Below are 23,174 nucleotides of genomic sequence, written 5' to 3' on the forward strand. Positions count from 1 at the left end.
ATACAATAGCCATAATGAACTGCTTTTTGGTCCGATAAATAGTTTTTTGTCCGTGTGAAAGAAATTTTATGGTCAAATTAGCCTCCAAAAAGTGAGAGAAATTGATTGCAGTGCAAAGACGGAGATACAGCGCTTTGTAAATTCCTTGAGTGCCTGAAGAGTTATTGAAATGATTTGCGTTGCTGTATCCTTCAAGCGTCGTAAAAAATTAACTTTGCTGTTGGTAACAACCCTCTCTGAAGTTGAAGAAAGGAAACACTGTTATCTTTTGCTTGGAAACATCAAGGTTACCAACCTCAGCGAACGTGTTTAAGTATGTTTTGAGATGCCGCCGTGTCCCTGATGTGAGCCGTCGACAAAGACTGTTGAGCTTGACTTGTTGCACTATGTTTTACTCGTGCTCTGGTGGGAATTCTCGATAGGCTGGAGTCCAATAGCATTTGGGACCAAGTTATCCCTTATCTCCTCTCATATAAGCCTCCAAGGCATCGTTCACTCCGGATTATGGATCGTTTGTCATTACTACACAATAATATGTGATAAAAACGGATATTTTCCTTCATTAAGATTGAAATTCATTCGAGCTTGAATTTATAAACTTTTTCGTAGGTAAGCGTCTCTGTTTTAGTGTCATCTCTAAATGATTGAAGCAAACATTATTCGGTAGCATACATCAGTTTCGTTCGCATTAGTTACTAAAGTAATCGCTCTAAAAGTCGGGGTTTTTTATGTTCCCTGGCTCATGTTATTTGCGTCTAGCATGGCCGGCGGTTGAAGTTTAATGGCGCATCCCTCCAAAACTCAACAATCCCTCCTCTTCACTATTTATTTGGGACTTGAGAAGTTGATAGCGTGTCCTGTTCTTCAATGGAACAGGACATTTACCAGCTTGCACTAACTCTGTACACCTATTTATCACTTTAATCTTCCGATTTCTATGTAAATGAGTGGAAAATGTTAAGTTTTCATTAATTTTTCTAATTGTAATTTTTAAACGTCCCCAAAATCTTTGATTCCCCTTTCCCAATATTTTTTTCCAATTTTGAACACCATACATCCCTCCTGTGAGCGGCTTTGACTTCTGTTCAAATATTGTTTTTCAATGTAGAAAACTATATAACTGATGATTTCAGGCTTAACTGTGCGAAACCTTTCCGTTATGGAAAATCGAAACTGAAATAATTAACTTTGTTATATTCACTAATATATTGAAAAAGCACGATCCTGATTTCATAGCATAACCTGACGGTGTAACTATATTATGAAACCGTAGTCGTGCTTTTTCAATGTGTTAGTGAACTTAACAAAGTTTATTATTTCATTTTTATACTAGAAAACTTTATTTATATCTGGTTTTTCACTTCAAAAGGCAAATGCTAGTGAGGAGAGAGTCATGCTCTGCCTTCATGTCTAATTGTTTTGTATCTCTTTTTTCCCGTCGCCTTCACCCGCCGCTGGGCAGATCCAAAGATCAAAGCGCGCGTGCTGCAATACTTGTCGGTGGGCGGCGATGCGAACGCCTTCAACGTGAGGACGGCGCGGGAGGAGGCCCCCAAGGCGAGGCCCTCGGGCCCCAACGCGGCCCCCTCGGCGGACGCCGTCGCCCCCACCCCCGCGCCCCTCCCGCCCGACAAAGAGAAGAAGCGGCGTCGGAACACGTCGCCACCCCCGGCCGACACCCCCGAATGCACCCCTCGGTGAGTGAGAGTCCAACTCCCCACTGCGTCCAGCTGACACCCCAGGAGAATTCACCAACCTCCAACTATATTCAGCCTCATATTAGAGAGAAAAAAATTTTGGGAGCGTCCATGTATTACGCACGCAAAATTTTGGCTATTTTTACCCTCCTCCCCCCATTTCAGGAAAAATATGCATTTGCTGAATCCTTCCCCTTACTGACTCATAATTGCTTTATGTATTCATGCCTTAAGGTGATTATGGCACCACATAGTTAGGTGACCTATTTTAATTATTTAATAAGGTGTTATTATAATAGTTATAATGTAATAATAATAATAAGTCACAACTTCGTGTGAAATTTTTTGGAAGCAATGCATGACTGCAGTTGAAATAGTATATAAAACTACCTCTTGAATAAATGTAGGCAACTTCCTATACTGTAAAAAGCGGAACCGGTGTAATTTTTTTAAATTGGAAGCTGCCTATGTTTTTTCAAGAACAGTCGACCTAATTGATTATAATAATATGGAAATTAATTCTAGTGGTTTTTTTTGTAGGCCCCGCCCGGAGACGGCCGCGACGAATCAGGCGAACGGCAGCGTGGAGGGTCGGGGCAAAAGCAAAGCGGTTGACGGCGAGACGTCGTCCTCTTCCTCGTCGTACGCGCGGTGCGGCTCTCGCGCGGCCTCCGAACAGCAGAGGCAGAGGGAGGAGGAGGAGGGGGAGGCGGAGGAGGATGAGGACGACGGGGGCGGGGTCGGAGGTGGGTCGGGGGGCGACGTGTTCGCCGAGGCGGACCGCATGCAGTGGGAGCCCATGACCTCGGGCGGCGGGGTCAAGTTCTCGCGGCCCGCGCAGCCGCGCTTCGAGGCCTACATGATGACCGGGGACCTCATCCTGAATCTCTCGCGCACGCAGCACGGCGCCGGAGTGCTCCCGTGCCGAGAGAAGAAGGTGGACAGCCTGCTGAGGTAAGGACATGGATCGTGGTGAATGGAACCCTTTGACTGAAGGCCAGTCTAATGAAAAAAATTTGCTATATTTTTTATTTTAATTAGCAATGTTTTTTTAATTGGCAATATTTTATCGCGAAAAATTAGTTTCGCAGGCTTGGGACGTCTCCAGAAAAATTTAGCTTGCGCGGAACGCCATCTATCATTCTCCCGCACAAAAAGGAGCAAACTGCCACTCTGTAATTTAATTGACTGGTTCCTTAATTGCCTCGTTGTCTTTTCAGGAATTTACTTCCCCATTTCTAATTATGACCATGTTATTTTTCATCTCAACATGTCTTCTTCCATGATTTACTGTTTTCATTAGCAAGAACGCTGCTAAACGCGCGTGAAACACTCAAACAAATGACTATGACACTGCAAAATCGTAAAATTTCACGCTAATTTTCCCGTTAATTCAATCAACCCCTCGCTAATTTAAGCCCTATTTTCACTAAGGTCCTCACGAATTCTTTCTATGAATGCTGCTATTGAAGGATGGGTACTGGAATATCATGCCAAGTGCTCTCTACGCATGACTCATTGCTAATTTTTTCTATTAACTTAATTTACAATTCTTATGTTACGCGATGGTGAATATTAATTTAGTTGGATGAATATTTCTCTACCTACTTGATTAATATTTAATATCATTTTATAATTCATAATGTTATATTTATAATCAATGTCTTGAATTTATTGTGTTTTTATTCTTATTATTTATTCAATTTATTATACAGTGAAAAAATAAAACTCTTGCCAATGTTTCGCATTGGAATTTTGCACTATGAGGACTTGAGAATTTTTGTAACAGAGCAACACATGCCCCGAAAAAGTCCTAATCCTTCACAACTCTCAAGCGTAGTGGAGGTTTAGAACTTTTCCGGTTGTACGTTAGTTTACAAAAAATCCTTCCACACCTGCTGTCTCTTTCTAATAGGGTAGTTTCCTTCATCAAAGAAAACGAAAGGCATTGATTGCGATTCGTTACCCACCATTAGTGTATTCATAATATACAAATTATTTGGTTTTAGAAATACCTGTTTAGACGAATGGCAATGGTCAATTTTTATCCTCTTTCGAAAAAGGCCAGATTGGCGCCCATGCGATGCCACTCCACGTGACGTCACAGGGACCTAGTTTCTATACGAGTAGATAGGAGTTTTACAACGTCTGAGATTACCAATGCATGCATGAGGCACAGAGCTCAGGGAAACATGTCTTAATCATCACTTATTAAAACTGGCTAAGGTCGGAAAGTTTTCTTCGTTTAAGGTATTAATAATAATTATGTAAGCCAAGCGCTACCAGCTAGCAGAGTACTCTACTACCTGCTAGCATCCTGCGTCGTATCAGCGCTCAAAGCCTCGCACCAAGGTCACCTCACTTGCGGCAGCGGGAACCAGAACCACATCACACGGAGTTTTCCCGGCATTCACACTTAGCCGTCGCGTTTTCGGGCGCTTGAAATTTTTCACTTTTCATTTAATCGCGAAAAATAGATATCGTTATTTAAAAATCTAAATGCGTGAAATACGTACTCCAGGAGTAATAATCTTTCGATTTAGGCAATAAAAAATAATAGGAAACCACCCTATTACCTCTAAAAAATGTGTCTTCTCACCCTCCATTCCTGGAACTTCCTCGTTCATTTTTCCCTCTATCCATTTTACCTTCTCATTTGTATTTCAATGACGGAATGGCTTATGGGCTCCAGGAGATTTTTGTGGTGGTTTGAATTCATTGTCAATCCAGGGCCACTCGAATGGAATCTAAAATTCACTGGGTTTCCAGTCACTGAAGTCCTACTGAGTTAATCTGTTCATTTTCACATCTAAAGCTTTGTAATTTTCCGCAATTTTAAATTTTTTCATGAAAAGTTAAGTTTGTGTATAGTTACGACATAATTGCATTCGCTATGTTGTCAATATTCCGTCCATTTGATGCGCCTAATATCATGCTCATAGATTATCCGCACTCGCCCACGTATTTCGGGGATTTATTTCTTCGTCTAACACGTGATCAAAAATGTCGGCCGAAATCGGCACCTTGTTCCGGTCGGAAGCCGAAAATCTACTTTTTTCATTGTTCTCATCGGACTCTGGTGTGGTTCCTGGTGTTATGATGAACTGGTTATTTCTGTATTTCACTGGCGCTTGCAAGTTTTTCCTCTAAACCTAGCCTTTCAAAGGAGTAGAAGATTCGTACAATCATTTAACATTTTTAATACACTAGTGGGTGTAAGTGTACTTTTTAATTTACCCTCCCAGCGCTCTTGAGGTATTTACCGACGCCAAAAACCTGGATCGGAATTTAATAATATATCCGCACAAAATTCGCATTGTACATCCTTAATCAGGATCATGTGCTATATTATTTTCAGAGCCCGAGAATGTTTGTATGTTAACTCCTCCTTATTTGCTTCATTATGGAACCAATCAAAATTCACTCAGTATCCTTCAATTTTTTACGTTTCGGAGAGTGGTCTGAGAATATATCTTGAAAGCGTACTTTCGGTTCTGGACGGAATTGGTACTCCGGTCTTTTTTTTCCATCGCAGTAGCGAAATGGTTCCGATGATATTTTTCCCATCCTTGGTGTTATGCTTCATCCAACTCACTCGTGTAATGCGTGACTGCCGACTGCTCGGATTACAAACGAACGTGTCAGCTCGGTGATCTACCTTCTCGTGAGTTTCAATGGATATGTGCAGAAAGTTACTTCGTTTGAGAGGTGGTAGTTCTGTTGTTTTTATTATTTTTTGTTAAGTACATATACTGCTTGTAAGGGTATGGGAATTTTGGGTGGATCCGATATACAATAACGATTGCTCACGTCATCACCAATCTTAAATTTCACATTTCGTTCACGTATTTTAAATTTTCTCGTGTCTTTAACAAAGTTACACAATTTTTTCCTATCAGTGCCTAAGTGATTACTGTGACACCGTCTCTCCGGGTTGTTTTTCATAACTTTGTACTCCAAATTAACATAATTCGTTCTGGTCGTGTATTTAACGGAAATATGGCTAAATGAGTTCCGATTTAATTTCCTAAGTATTATGAATAACCCAGTTTAATTTTATTAGCGTTGTGATTTGTTTTTCTTTTATGTGTTTTCCTTTGTTTCTTATTTCCTTTTTCATTATTTGATGGCTTTACGGGGATTAATTGAAAAGTATTTTGGTATTCTTCTTTTTTATGTTGCCGAGTGGTGGCAGCAATAGATCAAGTATTGTGTGTTACATTCTAGTTTCCTTATTATTATGAACATTTTAAATTATTTTCCCTTAGTTTTCCTTTTGAATCCAGGTAAGCATGCTCGCTTGAGCCACGCCACTACTCGCCCGCCCTCTTGCGGCAGCCAGTAAAATCGAATGTCTACCCTCGAATCAGCCGAGTTTGGCTGAACTCGATCGCTCGCTTTCGATAGATAAGGTAAATGTATTACTCCACTTAAAATATAGTACAGGAAACAAATTTATTGTACAACTTACGGCTTTAGGTTGGTGAAGTAGTTTACGCCGGTGTATTACTTATGTGCTCAAAATTTCAGTCATAATTAGTAATAGCTTTTTGATGAGACATGAATGAAAGTATTTAAGAAACAGAAGTGGAGAATAGACAAAAACCGGAGAATATAAGGATAATAAATAAAGACGCCCGCCGAGCCCACTGTCAGTCTCCAAATAAACACGTACTCGGTAAATGCTTTGGTGCTTGGCTAGCATAGACGTAGAATTCGCCTCCGAGCTCTTCTTCCATTAATATTAAGGAATTCTTCGAGGTAAAATACTTCCTGTAATATTTATTACAAAGTTTATGCAGTTCTCACTCGCCGTTACATGATATCTAGAAATCTTACGTCACAATATTTTACTCCGACTTTGAAAATTTTTATTTACATTAATTCAATGATCATGTACTACGTGGCTAAATAGTACATCATATTCAAACCATGCGAATGAAAAACATTCACTCTCTTGAAAGTTTATATGAATTCGCTTCACGAGGAACTGCTCCATTAGAGAAATCTTAAATGAGACTGGTGGAACCCAAACTTTGTAAGTGGACTGTTATTAATTTTTACTTGTGCTTAACCTGTTTATAGCGATGTTGTCCGCTATGTCAAATTTTCGCCATAATCATCTGGTACTGATTACTAATCGATGTTCAAACCTATATCATCCGTTGATGAGAATAGCATGGATTGTATTTTGACGGCTCGCAGCACATTGGTGTCCCCATTAGCAAATTCTAAAGGTTAAGTTTTCTGCTTAAATCCTGGAAGGTATCCTTCGTAGCGAAAGCGAAGTGCGATTTAAGTGGTGGTCGGCCGAGCATGAATACTGAGCAATTGTCGTCGAATATAGCCTTATTTTGTCCCGAGTTTCTACTCACTCCGACTGATTGTGAGTGATTATTTCGTGAAAAATACAGTATAAGCAATAGCTCACAATCAGCATACGTATGGTGTCGGCCGATTGTGGAGGCAGTTTTACAGAGCTCTAACTAGGAAGGGCGAGTTTCGCGGGATTCTCGGATCACCCTGGTTACCTTAATCTTCTTTTCAAGCTGAGTTTGTTTATCTTACACATTCGCTGCCGCGTTGTCACCATCGTGTGATTATCAGTCACCCAGTATCTATTTTCATGATTCACGTCTTGGTTTATTTTGTGCTCGTGGCTAAGCTTGGTGCTCCGGACATTAAGACAAACTCAGATAGTTGTTTGAGAGTTTCTTCTGTTGGTGAAGTACAGTGATCAAGGAGGAGTTAAAGCGGGTAGGTTTGCAATTTCATTATCTGATAAAGTGGTTGTGCCTTAATTTCATCAATTTTAGGGTGATGGTGATTTTAGAGTGATTTTTGATTTTAGAGTGATTTTTTGCTTCCATGTATCGTTAAAAACTTCTTGAGCCTTCTGGTATTCACACTTATTACCTCCAAAATGCGAAAAATTTTCCCCTCGTTTATGATACTGTGCTCATACCGTGTCTAATATCAATCCTACTCTTCAATATCCTGTCTTACTTCGCCCTTTCTCTGTGGATGAATGTGAGGAAAGAGAATAAGAATTTTATTTTAACGACTGAATTGTCTGAGAGCCAGTCTTAATCCTAAATATGTAGATAGCCGTTCGAAAAAAGGTCCAGGTGGGCGAACGTACTTTGCTCGTTTATTACGACTTGTTTTATCATTTCTAATACGTTCCGTTGTGCGCAAAAAATTGCCGTATTAAAAGTATCTCCTTTATCAAGCTCGAGATATCTTATCCCTAGGTATTTTAGTTCCACGTGTGTAAAACATCGAAATCGAATGACAAACCTCATAACCTCACTCAAAAAATATGCTTTTGTTCCGCCCATATCGACTGCAAACAAGGTTGCTTATCTTATCCATTCGAAAAATTCGTCGGGCATTGCAGGATAAAGATTGATTTTTTATCTTGTCACTTCCATCAAGTGTTGCGTGCCATGAAGTGAAAGAAGCTGTGAATCGCGTCAGGTTCAAGAAATCAGATCCCAGTGGTGGCAGACAAATACACGGGAAGAATGACGCCCAATTGGTAACTTAACTGTTTGAAGTGGTCAGCGCAGTCGAAGGATTCTGTTTCGGGTCAAGATCAAGGCGAATGATTTTTTCTCCGTGGAATTTACCCACTCCAAGTGCATTTGCTGATGACTCAGTAAATGTTCTTGGCCGTCTTGTCTGCGGTTGTCTCCCAAAACTGCGCAAGTAAATGATTTGTCTTTTTTTTCTTTGATTTTCTCCAATTTTCTTAAAAAAATCATTTTACCTCGCAAACTCTCTTCTTCGCCCTGACGAGTTTGAAACCTTCTTGAATTCGTTTAATTTCTCGTTTTTTCAGTTTATTTGAACTGCCGGGATCTCATTTTTATCTCTGCTTTAAGCTTGCTTCAACGAATATCAATTGAAGTTTTCGTGTAGATTTCTGAGACGTGTAGATGAACGTCGAATCTGTTTTCGGAAAACCGTCCTATAGTTGTATTTAAATCTACGTTTCTACTCCCTTTCACTTCCTCACGGCGTTTTTAGGCTGGCGATGAGCTGAAGCCGTCTTAAACAACTGCGCGGAATTTTCCCGAAAGCGAATTGGAGCCATGGAGTCGAACTGAGATAGCTGATATCGTTTTGGAATAATTTATCCAATCTCAGAGCGCACTTATTAAAGTTTTTGAAACAGTTTTTGCGCTCATTTAAATGACAGTTTTAACTTTCTGCTCACGTTTACCTCACTTTTTGATTCTCTTCCGCAGGTACCACGCCCCCTCGTCCCCTCCCCCGGCGACTTGCGGCCCGCCACTTGCGGCCGCGGCGGCCCGCGCGCCTTCGGCATCCGTACCCACGTCCCCGGCCGAGTCGGAGCTGGGTCTGAAGAGCAAGCGACGGAAGAAAGGCAGCGGGAGCGGGGGCCGGAGGCGGGACAAGGGGGGCGGAAAGGGAGGTGGGGGCGGCTCGGGGGGCAAGGGCGGCGGCGACTCGGACGGGGGCGGTGGCGTGGGGCCGTCGGGCGGGGGCCCCTCGGCTTCCGGGAGCTCTGGAGCCGCCGCCGCCTCCGCCTTCGCGTTCGTGCGCACCTCCCGTTCCGAGGACCACCTGCAGCTGCAGAAGGACTCGCTCAGCACCACCGTGGACATCGACATCGACGAGGACGTCACCTCGTCGCTGAACACGCTGCTGGACACGCGGACGGACGCGCCCCCACCGTCGTCGCACTCTCAGCAATCGGAGGGAAACCCAGCGTCCTCACCGCCCAACGGCTCCTCCCGGGCGGAGCCGAAAAGCGAGCGGATAGTGTGGACGTACAATGACCCGGCGTCGCCGACGACTGCGGCGGCAGTGGCGGCGTCCGGGCAGCCTCAACAGTCCCACCACCACCACAACGGGTCCTCATCCTCCGGGGGCGGTTCCTCTGGCTCCTCATCGGCCTCCTCCTCGTCCTCCAACTCCTCCGGCTCGTCCTCCTCCTCGAATTCCTCCGGCTCCTCATCTTCCTCGTCATCAGCGTCTTCAGAAGAGGGAGTTAGTCCGCACCGCTCCTTCTCTCCCGCCTCTCCCACTTCCGTCTCGTCCTCAGTCATGTCCAGCGACAGCAGCTCCAAGAGGGGGCAGGCGGGGGCAGAACAGGGCTCCCACCCGTCCGGCGGGGCCTCTGCCGTCCCCGGTGGCCTTGCTAATGGGGATCTGAGCCAGTCGGAGGCGACCGTGTCCAACATCTCCAGTCCAGACTTCCGAGAAGAGGCGGAGACCCTGGACATAGTGGGGGGTCGTGACCCTTTGTTGCTCCTCATGGAGCAGAGTGACCCCAGCGACAGCGATTCAACCATCCTTGTGAGCGACCGGGAGGCCGGCAGGAGGCACCAGCAGCGCCAACAGCAGCAACAGCAGAAGCAGCTGGCGCAAGCCCACTTGGCTCCCGCCAATGGAGCATCGGCACACTCCCAGAAAGACCACCACAGGCATCACCACAGACACCATCATCACCACCACCACCATCACAAAGGTCATCGGAAGCACCACCGTCACCAGAAGAGAGGTGCAGCCACAACGGCCGAAGAGGAGGACGTTGGGTGCCTGGGGGACGATGGGGGAGTGGAAGGTGGGGACAGGCAGCATCGGATAGTGATCAAAGTCAAGGGGCCGGAGGGTGTGGGAGGGAGCAGTGGTGTGGGGGTCGGAGCAGGCAGGGTCGAAGGGGTGGGAGTGGTGAGGTCTCCAAGTGGGGGATCGGACGATGCGGGGAATAATGACATGTTGGGCTACCAGGAGTTGCGTGAGTCGGAGGACGATGTGCCTGGTGGCGTGTTCTTGGGTGTGAGGGAGGGAGAGGCTAGACCGATCCCTCCCACGTCGCCCCCACTCTCGGAGGATGATTCGGACATGGACAGTCTACATAGTTTTCACTACAGTCCTAAGGCTGTGGATATTCCATCGGCTTTCAGACTTGCAAAGAGGTTATACACCTTGGATGGGTTTAAAAAATCGGACGTTTCAAGGCATCTCAGCAAGAAGTAAGTGTATTATTGTGTAGTGCTTTATTAATTATCGCATAAAAATTATTTATTTTTCACTCCTTTTGTTACTTTTGCAATGATCTACTAATGCTGCTTCCTGTTTGTTTTCTTGGACTATTGAGTCTGGGGCTTAGTTTCATTTTGCTTCGATAATCATTTATACATATATCTTTGTTGAAATTGTTTTGATCTGGCAGAATATTATGAATCAGAAATTAGTTAGTTTCTTTCTTTAATATTGAATAATAGCATCTTAATTCTTTTTCTTAATGAGAGAAATTTCGAAACATTTTTGGCCCAATATAGGGTCAATCCCAAAAGTTCAATACGTGTATTTCCGTAGCTGGCATGTGTGTGAAAAGCTGTGTTAGTACAAAAAAATCTCTTACGCTTCATTGTTGATATCATAATTAAGTCCAAAAATTTTTATCCCTCCAGTAAATGCTATAAGTATCTGTGGTTGATGCCAGTGGCAGCTGTTGGTAATTTATCTATGGTGTGCATTAGAGCAGATATGGGATGATTTAATTATATTATGTTAATCCTAATCCATGAGCATCATATTTCGTCGTAATAGAATACATAGCAAGCAAAACATTTTACTGGTACATTCTACCCTTAAAATTGCATAAATAGAAATAATATTAGCATGCTAATGGAAATAATTATGCTAAACACACCTTTACAAGTGATGGTAGATGAAATTCATTCTCCTTTCCTTCTTCTGAGCGAACTTGTCTATCACCTTGTCGTTGAAACCATCGATACCATCCAGGAACTTTTTTTCAATTGACAACATCGCCAAAGCAGTGAGCCTGTCCTCGTACATTGTGACCGGCACAATGCCACGGGATCGCACACTTGTAGAGCGGTGAATTCGAAAAGGAGATAGCTGTAGCATTCGGAGGCTCATGTTTCTTACATATGTAGACAGGATTTTTATCCTTCTCGTTACAAAGGAATATGTAGTTTTCTTTTAAAATTCATTCATCTTTGGGTGTGCACTTGCTAACATGCGTATACGCTGCCACTGGTTGATGCTATATAGTATATAAGGCAAGAATACTTCAGTTCTTGTGCTTTCAACCCTCAAGTTACAATGCATAATTTTGAGAAATGAATTGTTTTCTATGAGTTTCTCACAAGATGAGGAAATGATTGCGTGCACTGTTTTATTTGAATCTGTGAGTGTTTTACATCATGGTGGTGCAAAAAGTTTCATGTTTTAGTTTTCATCGTATTAACATGAGAGACGGTATAGCATGATGGAGTAATATGGTGAGTTTTATGTTAACTTTGGCACATTTTTTATTTTAATCACAGAAATCTTCCAGCACTTGATTTTAATTTAATAAAACTAAAATATTTATATATGTATTCTTTGAAATTTCCAAAACTTGTGCTTTGATATCTGTTATGGGTTAATAATGTTTCCGAGGAAATGGAGTAATTTAGTGTCTTTTCTTGAGGAGTATGCATCTAAGGTCTCAATGTGAAATTGGAAATTTAAATGTTAAACCTTGGGCTCATATTATCTCTCTCTAGTACCAGCTTAATCACTCACCAAAACTCGTGTACGATGAAAGTATTTGTTTGCTACCATTTATGCTCTCTCCATCTTTCTCATGAGCACTCCACCAATAACCACGACTGGTTTTGAATAAGTTTGATTTCCTTGCAGAGTAACATAATTACTCGGGTATTTTTTCCACTTTTCACAGAAAAAAGGGCATAGGCGGTATGCTGTTTCATTGATTATTCTTAAAAACAATTAGAAAATATATTAAGTGGAAATTTTATTTTTTCACTTCTACACAAACGGTGGATGTCATGTATCCCTGCTAATGATATAACATGAATTTTTTGAATATTGACCTTTATGGGTGTAACTTTGGTATGCCATATATTGGGAGATCAAATACTATCCAAGGGCCGTTGTGTTACCACTCCATTTGATGAGAAACTTTATGACTCATTTTACCAATTACACACTTAGTGCAATGTATATATGCGTACATATTTCAATTGATCCATATTTTCCTCCCTGCATGGCAGCATCTTTTAGGTGTATGAATATAATGTATTAATTCATTTAAGCTTGGGTAATTTTATATTTTATTTCATATTTTAATTGAAATTGTTAAATTTTTGCTGCTAATTTCTTGCTTGGAATTTTTTTATCAGTTATAAAACCCATTTTCCAGTATAAAAATGTTCAAGATATCAAAGAGTACAAAGCCGTTTTTATTTGAAAATGGCTATTGTATTGAAGATAGTAATATTTATGTATGTACATGCATAGTATAATTTCTTCATCATTAGTTGCACTAATCATATGTAAGAATTCCTATTCTAACAATAAGTAGTTTGCCTATTGTCCTAACCAAGGACACTAGCAGTATCTTTGATTCATTGATTTGGGAATGATCGTTGGCATATCTTTAAGTGAATATTTAATTTCAGATTATAATTTTGTGGATTGTCAAAGATATTTTAATTTTTGTATTGAAATTTCCTCTGCTGCACTTCATACTAATTCTTCTATAATATTTTCACAAAAAATGGGTACTTTTTTATTTTCAGCAATGACTTCAGCCGAGTGGTGGCAGAAGAATACCTGAAATACTTTTCCTTTGACTCCGACACGCTTGATGTTGCCCTACGAAAGTTCCTAAAGCAATTCTGTTTGACAGGGGAAACTCAGGAAAGAGAGCGAGTCCTTGTACACTTCTCCAAAAGGTATTTGGACTGCAACCCTGGCTCATTCAACTCACAAGGTTAGTGGCAAACTTTTTTGGAACATATTTTAATAAGGTAGTTCAAGTTTTCATAAACACCTGATTCAAGGTAGCTAATCTATATGCTGTCATAAGATAACCTTCTCTATTACTTGTGACCATATACATATCTCTTAATTTGATCGTATTTTACTTCATAACATTATTATAGATTATCTATCTCAACATTTAGGTTTAAATGGTAGATAAATGGTCATTTTTAGCCTTGAAAACCCAAGGCCTCCTATGTCTGTTGCCTTTATTTCTCTCTTCAGCTTGTCATAAGGCCTGTGTCCTTTCCTCCCATTGATTAAATCTGTCCTAATTCTTACTTCTTCCTCTTTTATGCAACATCCTTCCCTCCGTTCTTTAGCCTTTCCTTGCTCATCTGCACATCACTTAGTCCACTGCTTCTGACTCCTCTTCATTTCATCGTAGCGTCTACCAATAATTGGATAGAGTTTTCAAGTGTGAAATTTCCCTTTTAGCTCAATTAGGCTTGATATATGTAGAAGCCATGAGTTAGCTAAAACAAGTGCTAATGTCATTATAATATTCTATGCTCTCGAAATGTGCCATTCCCGTCTTCTTTCTCATTCATCAATATTGGATATGATTATGCCATATTAACATCCTTGGGATGTTATGAGAAAATGTGACTTAAGTATTCAGCCATTACATATAATTAAAAGAACTTTATTTATTTTGACCTTGATATCTGCCATTGTTGCTTATACTATTTTTTAATTTATAGATGCTGTACATACATTGACCTGTGCCATCATGCTTCTCAACACTGACCTCCATGGCCAAAATATTGGAAGAAAGATGACCTGCAGTGAGTTTATCGAAAATCTGTCCGAGCTGAATGACGGTGAAAACTTTCCCCGAGAAGTTCTCAAGCTTTTGTATCATGCAATAAAGACTCAACCTTTGGAATGGGCATTGTGAGTCAAGTTTAAGCTATCTTCTGCATGTAGCTGAATTTATTTATTTATTTTGCTTTTAATTAGTACGTATGTAGATTGGTTAGGTTTTCTGTGATTCCTAATATTCGTGTAAAGTGGTAGCCATGAGTAAGTCAGTCCTTCATACATTTTTATGATGCACAGTGTTAGAGGTGTTAACCATGAAGTGATGTGTGAATGGAGTGCATAAGTAGAATGTTGAGTTACATTGAAAATAGTGGATTTGAAATGGCATTCATATAAATGTAATTGATTAAGCAAGTTATCTTTGTGTAAAGGTTGTCCACAGTAATAGAGAAGAATAATTATACAAGCTCCGGTTAACTTTTAATAGGAATCATCTTGAAAGCTCTCATTCTATAATGTTACCGATGTAAGACATACAACTGACTTAGCTCCAAATATGGATACCAACCTATGTGACACACCTTTCTCAGAGTTCTTATACGCATGGAAATCACCTCAAATAATAGTAATAGACATTGACGTGCAAATTTACAAATTCAACTTTTGTACCAGTTTTACAATTCTTCCATCCTATGCCACTAAGAATCTCTTTGAAAGTAAAGGTATTCACACATGCACCTTTGTGTCAGTCCTTCATATGAATGCAGTGTCCACTGTAATTAACACCTTATTACGGTAAATTCTCGCATACTGGCTCACACCTAGCAATCATTTTTCCATATACAGAATAGCTATACATATTTAGGTACTCACACACTCCACATAATGAATGAGAATCCTTCCTTGAGGACGGTTGAGAATTCATAATCATAATAGAAGGGGAAACGTATGCCCTCAGTCACTCATTCATTTCTACACAAGAAACTTATAACTACCCCTTTTAAATGGAAAAGTTATCTTCAGGATGTCACGAAATACATGCACCCCAAGAAGTGACGTCAAGAATTGCTGGCTATGGTGATTTTATTGTAAGGAGCAGTGGTGTCATGGTGCCTGAACATGCCGGAACGCCATTCCAGCTCTGGTTAGAAAGGACATTATAGTCAAATAACATTGAATTTTGGTGCCTCAAAATTTCTAGTACATATTCATACCCAAAACAGAAATGTTTGTAATAAAATGTTAATAATAACTTGTAATTAAAAAACACACAAAGTAATGTTTCACTTGTAAAATAAAATTAAGGAAAATGTGTTCTGGCACTGCTAATTTTGCCCTGACTTCACTGGAAGGGAGGAAAGAGGCCATAAAGTGAATGGCATTGTTGTATTTTTACTTAATAAAATAAACCCCTCCTCATTCTAGGGATGACGACTCAGAGGATGGGAACATCCTGATAATGCATCCAGGCAAGGGTTCAATAGATGGCCAGACACAAGGGACTGGTGATCGGGGTGGAGGTATGGGTGGAGGCGGTAATTCGGGCACAATGGGAATGAATCCATTTCTTGATGTTCCCAATGCAGCCACCGCTGTAGAGTATAAAAAAGGCTATGTGATGAGGAAAAGCTGTATGGACCCCAATGGGAAAAAGAGTTAGTATATTTTGCTAAATAAATCATTTCCTATGTGCATGAGTTCGATGAGATAATAGTTAAATATCTTTTGTATTGGATTGAGGAATATCATGAAAGTAATCTGGGTGAAATTTAAGAGGTGAAGTGTTGTTTTATATATTTTGTTATGGATGTATATTTACTAGGGTCTATCGTATGCCTACCCTTAATATGGCATATACCATTAAATAAGGCAAATCTTTAAAGAAATTATTTGTGTACGATGAGCTTATTAGAAGTATTTTTTATGTAAACATGCAATTATGTACATAGATAAACACTATCTTGTTTAACCTTAAATGAGGTATTAGTAGTCTGAAGCAAGTTATCTTTTGATTTTGGAAAATAATCAAGACTATTATACCTTACAAAAAGGTTCATGAAAGGAGTAAGTAAAATTTGTTGGAAGGACATGAGCAAAATAAAAATTTTATACTTAGTATTTCACCAAAATTGCAATGCCTTATATGCTCACTTAGCATTTGGTGTCATAATATTTTATCCCTCGAATTACTAAATTTTTTTGCTGTGATAGCATATTACTCATCGGACAAGGATATCTTAATACATATGTATCTGTGAAATAATGGATGTTTTTAAAAATTAGAGAATTTGTTGCTATGCTAAGTTGGTGTCATTCTGTACCTCTTAAATAAGTGATCTGATTGATTTTGTTTAATATTTAAGGCTTAATTATTCTTAAATTTTGTTTATTACAATGATGATTACTTATTTTTGGTACTAATTATCATTACTTTGATGCTTGAAAATGTATCCTTTTTTTTAATTGTAGAATGTTTGTTTTAGAGGTAAGGTTTTAAAGATGATCTTAAATTAATAAGATGTGATAGAAGTTTTTAGAGGCATCTACTGGAGTCTCCAATGAAAGTTGGGTCTGGAACTTAGCAATTCTTATATGTAGTTGAAAAATGGTCAAAAATTCACAATGCTTATATCACAGATATGCTTATGCTTATTTAAATTGGCTCATGGCATAATATTTCATTGGTCATGGCAATCTGAATCATTTTCGATTCAAGTTTTTCTTCCAGTTGAATTAGTAATTGGAAATGGAAGCCATAATAGTCCAACTTAAATAGCAGAAACAATGTCATAATGGATTGCACCTCGATTAATTCAGTACAAGTTTTGTTTTCTTTTGTTGAACTTCACCAGCTTTGTGAGTATGGGCCATTTGAGGTAATCTTTTTTTTTAATTTGAAAATTGTCAAAAAAGAGGTTGAATGCCTTCAAAGAAATTTCAGTTATTTATTCATAGTCATTTTATGCATTCGTAGGCAAGATGCATTTAGTCTGACCCTTGTATCCTGAGTTTTCCTATTAATCTTGAATTATTTTGTTCTGATTTCAGCACCATTTGGTAAGAGAGGGTGGAAAATGTTCTACTGTACCTTGAGGGATTTAGTCCTCTATCTGCATAAAGATGAGCATGGTTTCCGCCGAGGTAGAGAAGGTACTGCAATGTATGAGAGCTTCCATAATGCTGTACGTGTGCATCATGCCCTAGCAACAAAAGCAGCTGACTATACGAAAAAACAGCATGTTTTTCGGTTGCAAACTGCTGATCAAGCGGAGTACCTCTTTCAAACTAGGTGAGATGAGACTTAACCTTGTGACTTGGTAGGGAATACAGTAGGTCACCAATTATCCATTGTTTGATTATTATAGGATGATAAGATAAGGAGAATGGAGTCGAGACACTGATAGCTGGATAATCCGACGTGTAGGGCAAATTTAGTGTATAGTGATGATCTTAAACTGCTTGCTTTTACTCAATTGGGCAAAGTTTTTTTTAGTAAGTTTTGGGGCATAATTAAATCTTGTTCCAGTGTATCATTTCGAAATTTTTTTTCTCAGTACTCTGTAATCTTTACGATAATTGTTGAATTATGACTACAGCATTTTCTTCTTGCTATCGTATGTTTTTGTATATGTAGAAAAAAATTTTGCGAACCATGTTACGATTACCTTACAGAGAATCATGCAGAATTCACTTTAAAAATAAAAAAAATTGACTATCCTTTTTATACATCCTTAACATACTGGTATTTATAAAAAGAAACAAATTTTTTTGTTGAAAACAACGAGTACTATAGCTATAAAACTAGATCTAGTGATAAACTACATGTCTTAACTAGTAATACAAAACTATGCAGTGATGGTCCGTACCATAATGGAAAAACTTTTTACAACATTCTACCCCAGATTATCAGGAATATCACATCCCTTGGGCAATAGGGTAGTTTCCTTCATCAAAGAAAACGAAAGTCATTGATTGCGATTCGTTACCCACCATTACTGTATTCATAATATACAAATTATTTGGTTTTAGAAATCCCAGTTTAGGCGAATGGCAATGGTCCATTTTTATCTTCATTTGAAAAGGGCCAGATTGGCGCCCTTGCGATGTCACTCCACGTGACGTCACAGGGACCTAGTTTCTACACGAGAAGATAGGAGTTATACGTCGTCTATAGTTACCAATGCATGCATGAGGCGCAGAGCTCAGGGAAACATGTGTTCACTTATTAAAACTGGCTAAGGTCGGAAAGTTTTCTTCATTTGATAAGGTATTAATAATCCTTATTTAAGCCAAGTGCTACCAGCCAGCAGGGTACTCAGCTACCCGCTAGCAGCCTGCGTCGTATCAGCGCTCAACTCGCCTCAAGGTCATCTCACAAGGTGGCAGCGGGAACCAGAAATTCGTCACACGGAGAGATTTCCCGACATTCATACTTACGTGTCGCGTTTTCGCGCGCTAGAAAATTTTCACTTCTCATTTAATCGCGAAAAATAGATATCGTCATTTAAAAATCTAAAAGCGTGAAATACGTACTCCAGGAGTAATAATCTTTCGAGTTAGGCAATAAAAAAATAATAGGAAACCACCCTATTTAAAAGGAAAGTAAAAACCTTATTACTCATGAATTTTTATGCTGTTGATGAATTCTCTTTTTTTCTAAAAGCCCAAAAGGAATTGTAATTTGTAAAATGTTGGAAAATTGTAAATTAGTAAAAACTTGCAAATATTATCATTCATAAAACCTACTTATAAATTGTATACTATTGTATCTTATGTTTCAATTTTGCATGTTTGTATTTGCCAACGTGAAAATTTCAAATCCTACTGAATGTGAACATTGAATCTCTGTATTTTAAGGAGTAGATATAATATGACAAAGCCTATGTCTACATCATGTAAGACCAAGCAGGTGAATAAAATTTCTATTTCTATGTAATCAAGGCTATTAAGTGTGGACATAATGAATATATGTGTTGCGTAAACTGCACACACTGCTCAGCACAGAGGGTTTTATCCGGCTTCATCCAGGATGTGGACTTGGCACCTTTCACAATCAGCCGAGCTCAATACCCTCTAGCTACCACACTTCCCAGTTTCCATATAGTCTTAGGATTTGTTTGAAATTGAGTGCATTGTTAAATATGCAAATATTTTTGGTGACTTTCTACAGTGATTCTAAGGAGCTTCAGTCATGGATTGACACAATAAACTTCGTGGCAGCTAGTTTTTCTGCTCAACCTCTGGCCAGTGCTGTTGGATCTCAACGGAAGTTTCAGCGTCCTCTGCTCCCATGCAGTCATACTAAACTGAATTTGGTAAGTGTTAATATTTCAACCAGTTATTTAGTGTGAAATAATGTCTCTGCTGTTCTCCAATTATATAAAATTCTCCTTGAAGGATGTGACACCCTTAGGGTAGAGATATAAGACAAGTGAATTGATGAAAGACAAGTGATAAGTGAAAATAATTGTTTGCTCCCTTCCAGTTACTCATACAATAGTAACAAACCTATAAATAAATAATTAATTCATTTATGTGGTGCTTAGGATTGTTAAGCTCGGTTCTGGTAAAAAAAAAATGAGCCACTTGGCCTGAACTGAGGCTAGTACAGTTGAGGACCTCAAATCCGGAATCCAGGAACCCGGAAAACCAGAAATCCCGAATGTTTGAAAATTCCTCTGCGTAGTGTTTTCACTTGCCACCTCATGGCACCACTCTCCTTGCCTTGTTCTGGGACGAGTAGGAAGTTAGCTCACACTATGAACATACACTAGCAACTTAGGCAGGGACACGTAGGGATCTCAAATATCAAGCACAAAAGCCTGAATGCATTTATAAATTAATTAATGAACAAAATATAGAAGCATTTGCAGAGATATACTGTCCAACTAAGGAAGGTATCGATAGATATAGCAACGTCTCCTAATGAATGCTGTCAATGCTATTGAGCATGATGTATTTATTGCTCTTTCATTATATGTTAGCATTTTATGCTGTATTAACTTGACGAAACTCATGGATGTATTATCCCAATGAAGTTAATAAATATTATTATTATTATATCCAGTATTCCACACATTCCTACACATTTGTAAATGCTATGGAGAGGTTTTCATGAGAATGTGTTAAGGTTTCACAGAGCTTTTCAATGTAAGAATTGCAACTAGGTTTTCAAGTGCTGCTGAACACCTGGTCACCCTCATTAAGTTGAATAGAGGATTTTTATGAAAAATCCTTGTAATCCTCTTGATAATCTAACCTAAATCTCATATGGGCTCACGATTTTTGTCACAGTTACCCTTCCATGATGACACTTGGCTCCCAAGTGGGCCCTCTTTCATGAAAATTTGGCCGTCTTCTATATAATTTCTTCTTCTCAGAACACACAACATTGCTTTTAATCATGGCTTCTATCATTATCTTCATCAAATAGCCTTTACTCTGGGTTTTTTAATTATATTGTACTATTAATTTTAGCTTTTTGGTTTTCTGTAAAATTTAATTTTTTTCTTCCCTAAAATATCTGCGTAATAAACATCAGTGGCGCAGCTCTGGGGGGGTTTGGGGGATAACCCCCCCAGAGCTCAGAGCAATTTTTATATTTAATCCATTTTACTTGATTGGATTGATATTACTAATAGAATAGTGTAAGTATGTATTAATAAAATATCCCTCAGAAAGCCGTAAAACTCACCATTTTGAACCATTTATCTTAAAATTCCTCAATTTATTAATGTCGCACCTACCTCCTATCCTGGTGGGAATTCCATACCCCCACACACCCCGGTATTAGTTGAACCAACCCCCCCCCCCCCCCCCAGCCTTAATTCCTAGCTGCGCCCCTGATAAACATCATTTGCTTTTAATGTCCGATTGATGCCTGTTTGATCTGAGGATAATCTCACCCGACTTAAGTTGAATTTGACCCTCTGAATTTTAACTGAAAACATTTAATGTGCTCACCTCAGCTTATAATTTTCTATGTAGCCACTTGGTCATGAATCATCATTGAATATTTAAACATTTATCTCGTAGGCAGGTATTATATTTACATTCCTTATCAGTCATCACCCAGTGGCTGCTCTAAAATATCTTTTGGCTCCAGGATAAATGGAAAGTGTGCCATTTGGATGGATCATTGTCTGGTAGGATGGTACATTTTTGAACCACCGTTTTGTGATGATGCCCCATTGAGAAAATTAATGTAACCCATATTGGGAGTCATATAAAATACCAAGCATATATTAAAGGTTTAATTGTGAAGCATTAATATTTATGTGCCGGTGTGGTGATATAGCTAAACTCTCATTGAGCACTGTTATGTAATATGATGATAAATTCAATGCCATTTTATTGCTAACTAAATTTGTACCAATGGAATCTTCTTAAATAATTGCAAATGTGTTATATACTACTTTCCGTCTCATTACCACAGTCTTACACATATGTAATTAGGAAGAACTTATTCATATAATGTAATCTTGATCGGATAGTTGAAAATTTCTCTGTTTTTACTTCCTTTTCATGGCAGCGTGAACAACTGAGGGACCATGAGGACAGGGTACAGAGGCTAGAAGCAGAGTTGGATGAGCATCGGAGACACCCACCTGATAGAGGTGCCAAATCTCTTAGTGTCCAGAACTATAGAGAAAAGGATGCATTCCTGCATTTTGAGGTGAATAATTGGCAGCTGAATTTATCTAGGAAATGGAGGTCTCTAAGTACTGCCTACATTTGTTTGGCTTTGATTTTATTTTTTGGCTTATACATCTCTTGATGAAACTCAATTTAAACTCCTAAATTTCTCATTTGTGTTAGTTTCCCACTATCTTCTAATTTATTTAATAGAAATAGTTGTGATTCAATGTATAAAAAGTCTAAATACTGAGAATATCAGGTACTGAGAATAAATCATGTTCAAATTTAATTTACTTTTTCTCATATAGCTAACTTATAGAGCTTCTCTTTCTACCCATTTGTTTTGAACTGAACATTGTATAGAATTTCTAAGAAAACTGACAGTAACTTCTTACTTATTATTGTCCATGAATTTTTTTATCATCGTTTTAAACTTTTACTTTGAATTATCATTTAAGGAAATTCATTATTTCCTTATCTTAAAGTACAAGGATGTTGCCAGAGAATAATGATGGGGTTTATTTGTAAGGAGTACCCTTGTGACTGTAATTCCAAAATATTTTGTGGGGCTTGGAATCCCTTTTCCCTTGGATTACTAACTTGATGAAGAATATACGATTTTTATTGTAAATATAGGAATTGGAGTACTACAAAGCTCAATAATGGGGACTTTTAATCATAGGATTCGACTCTGTTACTCCCAATAAAATGATTTTGAGAATGTTTATAATCCAAAAAAATATTAGAGAATTTTTTATTTAAAAATATTAGTTTTTTTTTAAATAAAAGTCAAAGACTTCTGGAGCTATTAGGTTTGATTTTGGTGATCATCAGCAAAAACATGTTAACAACTCTATTTTTGTGGCGCAGGCATTAGAGAACATTAGCGTTGCTCATTATGATGCATCAAGCATAATGTATCACAAATGATGGTGGAATAATATGATTTTTACTCAGTGACACATACTTAGTCGCCTAGTTTTTTTGCTCATGCACGGAATACTTTATACTATTTAGTCCTCGGCAGGGATGCCAACTTACAAAAAATATTAGGGGGGCCCAAACTGGGGATCTTGCCCTGGGAAATTTTATAAGTAGTGAGTTTTAAGTTTTTTAATCACTTTAGAAGATCAACATTAGAACCCTGATAACTCTAATCTTGATATCTGGACATTCCGGGGAAAATCGACAAGCCAGACACATTTTTTCCTCACACCCAATACGAATATTTTGAGG

At 39.0% G+C, this 23,174-nt stretch overlaps 1 protein-coding gene across 1 annotated transcript in view; it reads left to right on the plus strand.

Annotated features, from left to right (window-relative positions):
• Nucleotides 1-23,174, plus strand: part of LOC124161438 (PH and SEC7 domain-containing protein-like) — an 86,308-nt gene that overhangs the window by 53,853 nt on the left and 9,281 nt on the right. Inside the window, exons 4-12 of the mRNA XM_046537757.1 lie at nt 1,463-1,697; nt 2,238-2,651; nt 8,951-10,705; nt 13,292-13,485; nt 14,240-14,432; nt 15,726-15,955; nt 17,349-17,589; nt 19,471-19,615; nt 21,832-21,975. Of these exons, the coding sequence (XP_046393713.1) occupies nt 1,463-1,697; nt 2,238-2,651; nt 8,951-10,705; nt 13,292-13,485; nt 14,240-14,432; nt 15,726-15,955; nt 17,349-17,589; nt 19,471-19,615; nt 21,832-21,975 (3,551 nt within the window). The remainder of the gene's footprint in view (nt 1-1,462; nt 1,698-2,237; nt 2,652-8,950; nt 10,706-13,291; nt 13,486-14,239; nt 14,433-15,725; nt 15,956-17,348; nt 17,590-19,470; nt 19,616-21,831; nt 21,976-23,174) is intronic.

Source organism: Ischnura elegans, chromosome 6 (genome assembly GCF_921293095.1).
Source record: "Ischnura elegans chromosome 6, ioIscEleg1.1, whole genome shotgun sequence".
Lineage (NCBI taxonomy): Eukaryota > Metazoa > Arthropoda > Insecta > Odonata > Coenagrionidae > Ischnura > Ischnura elegans.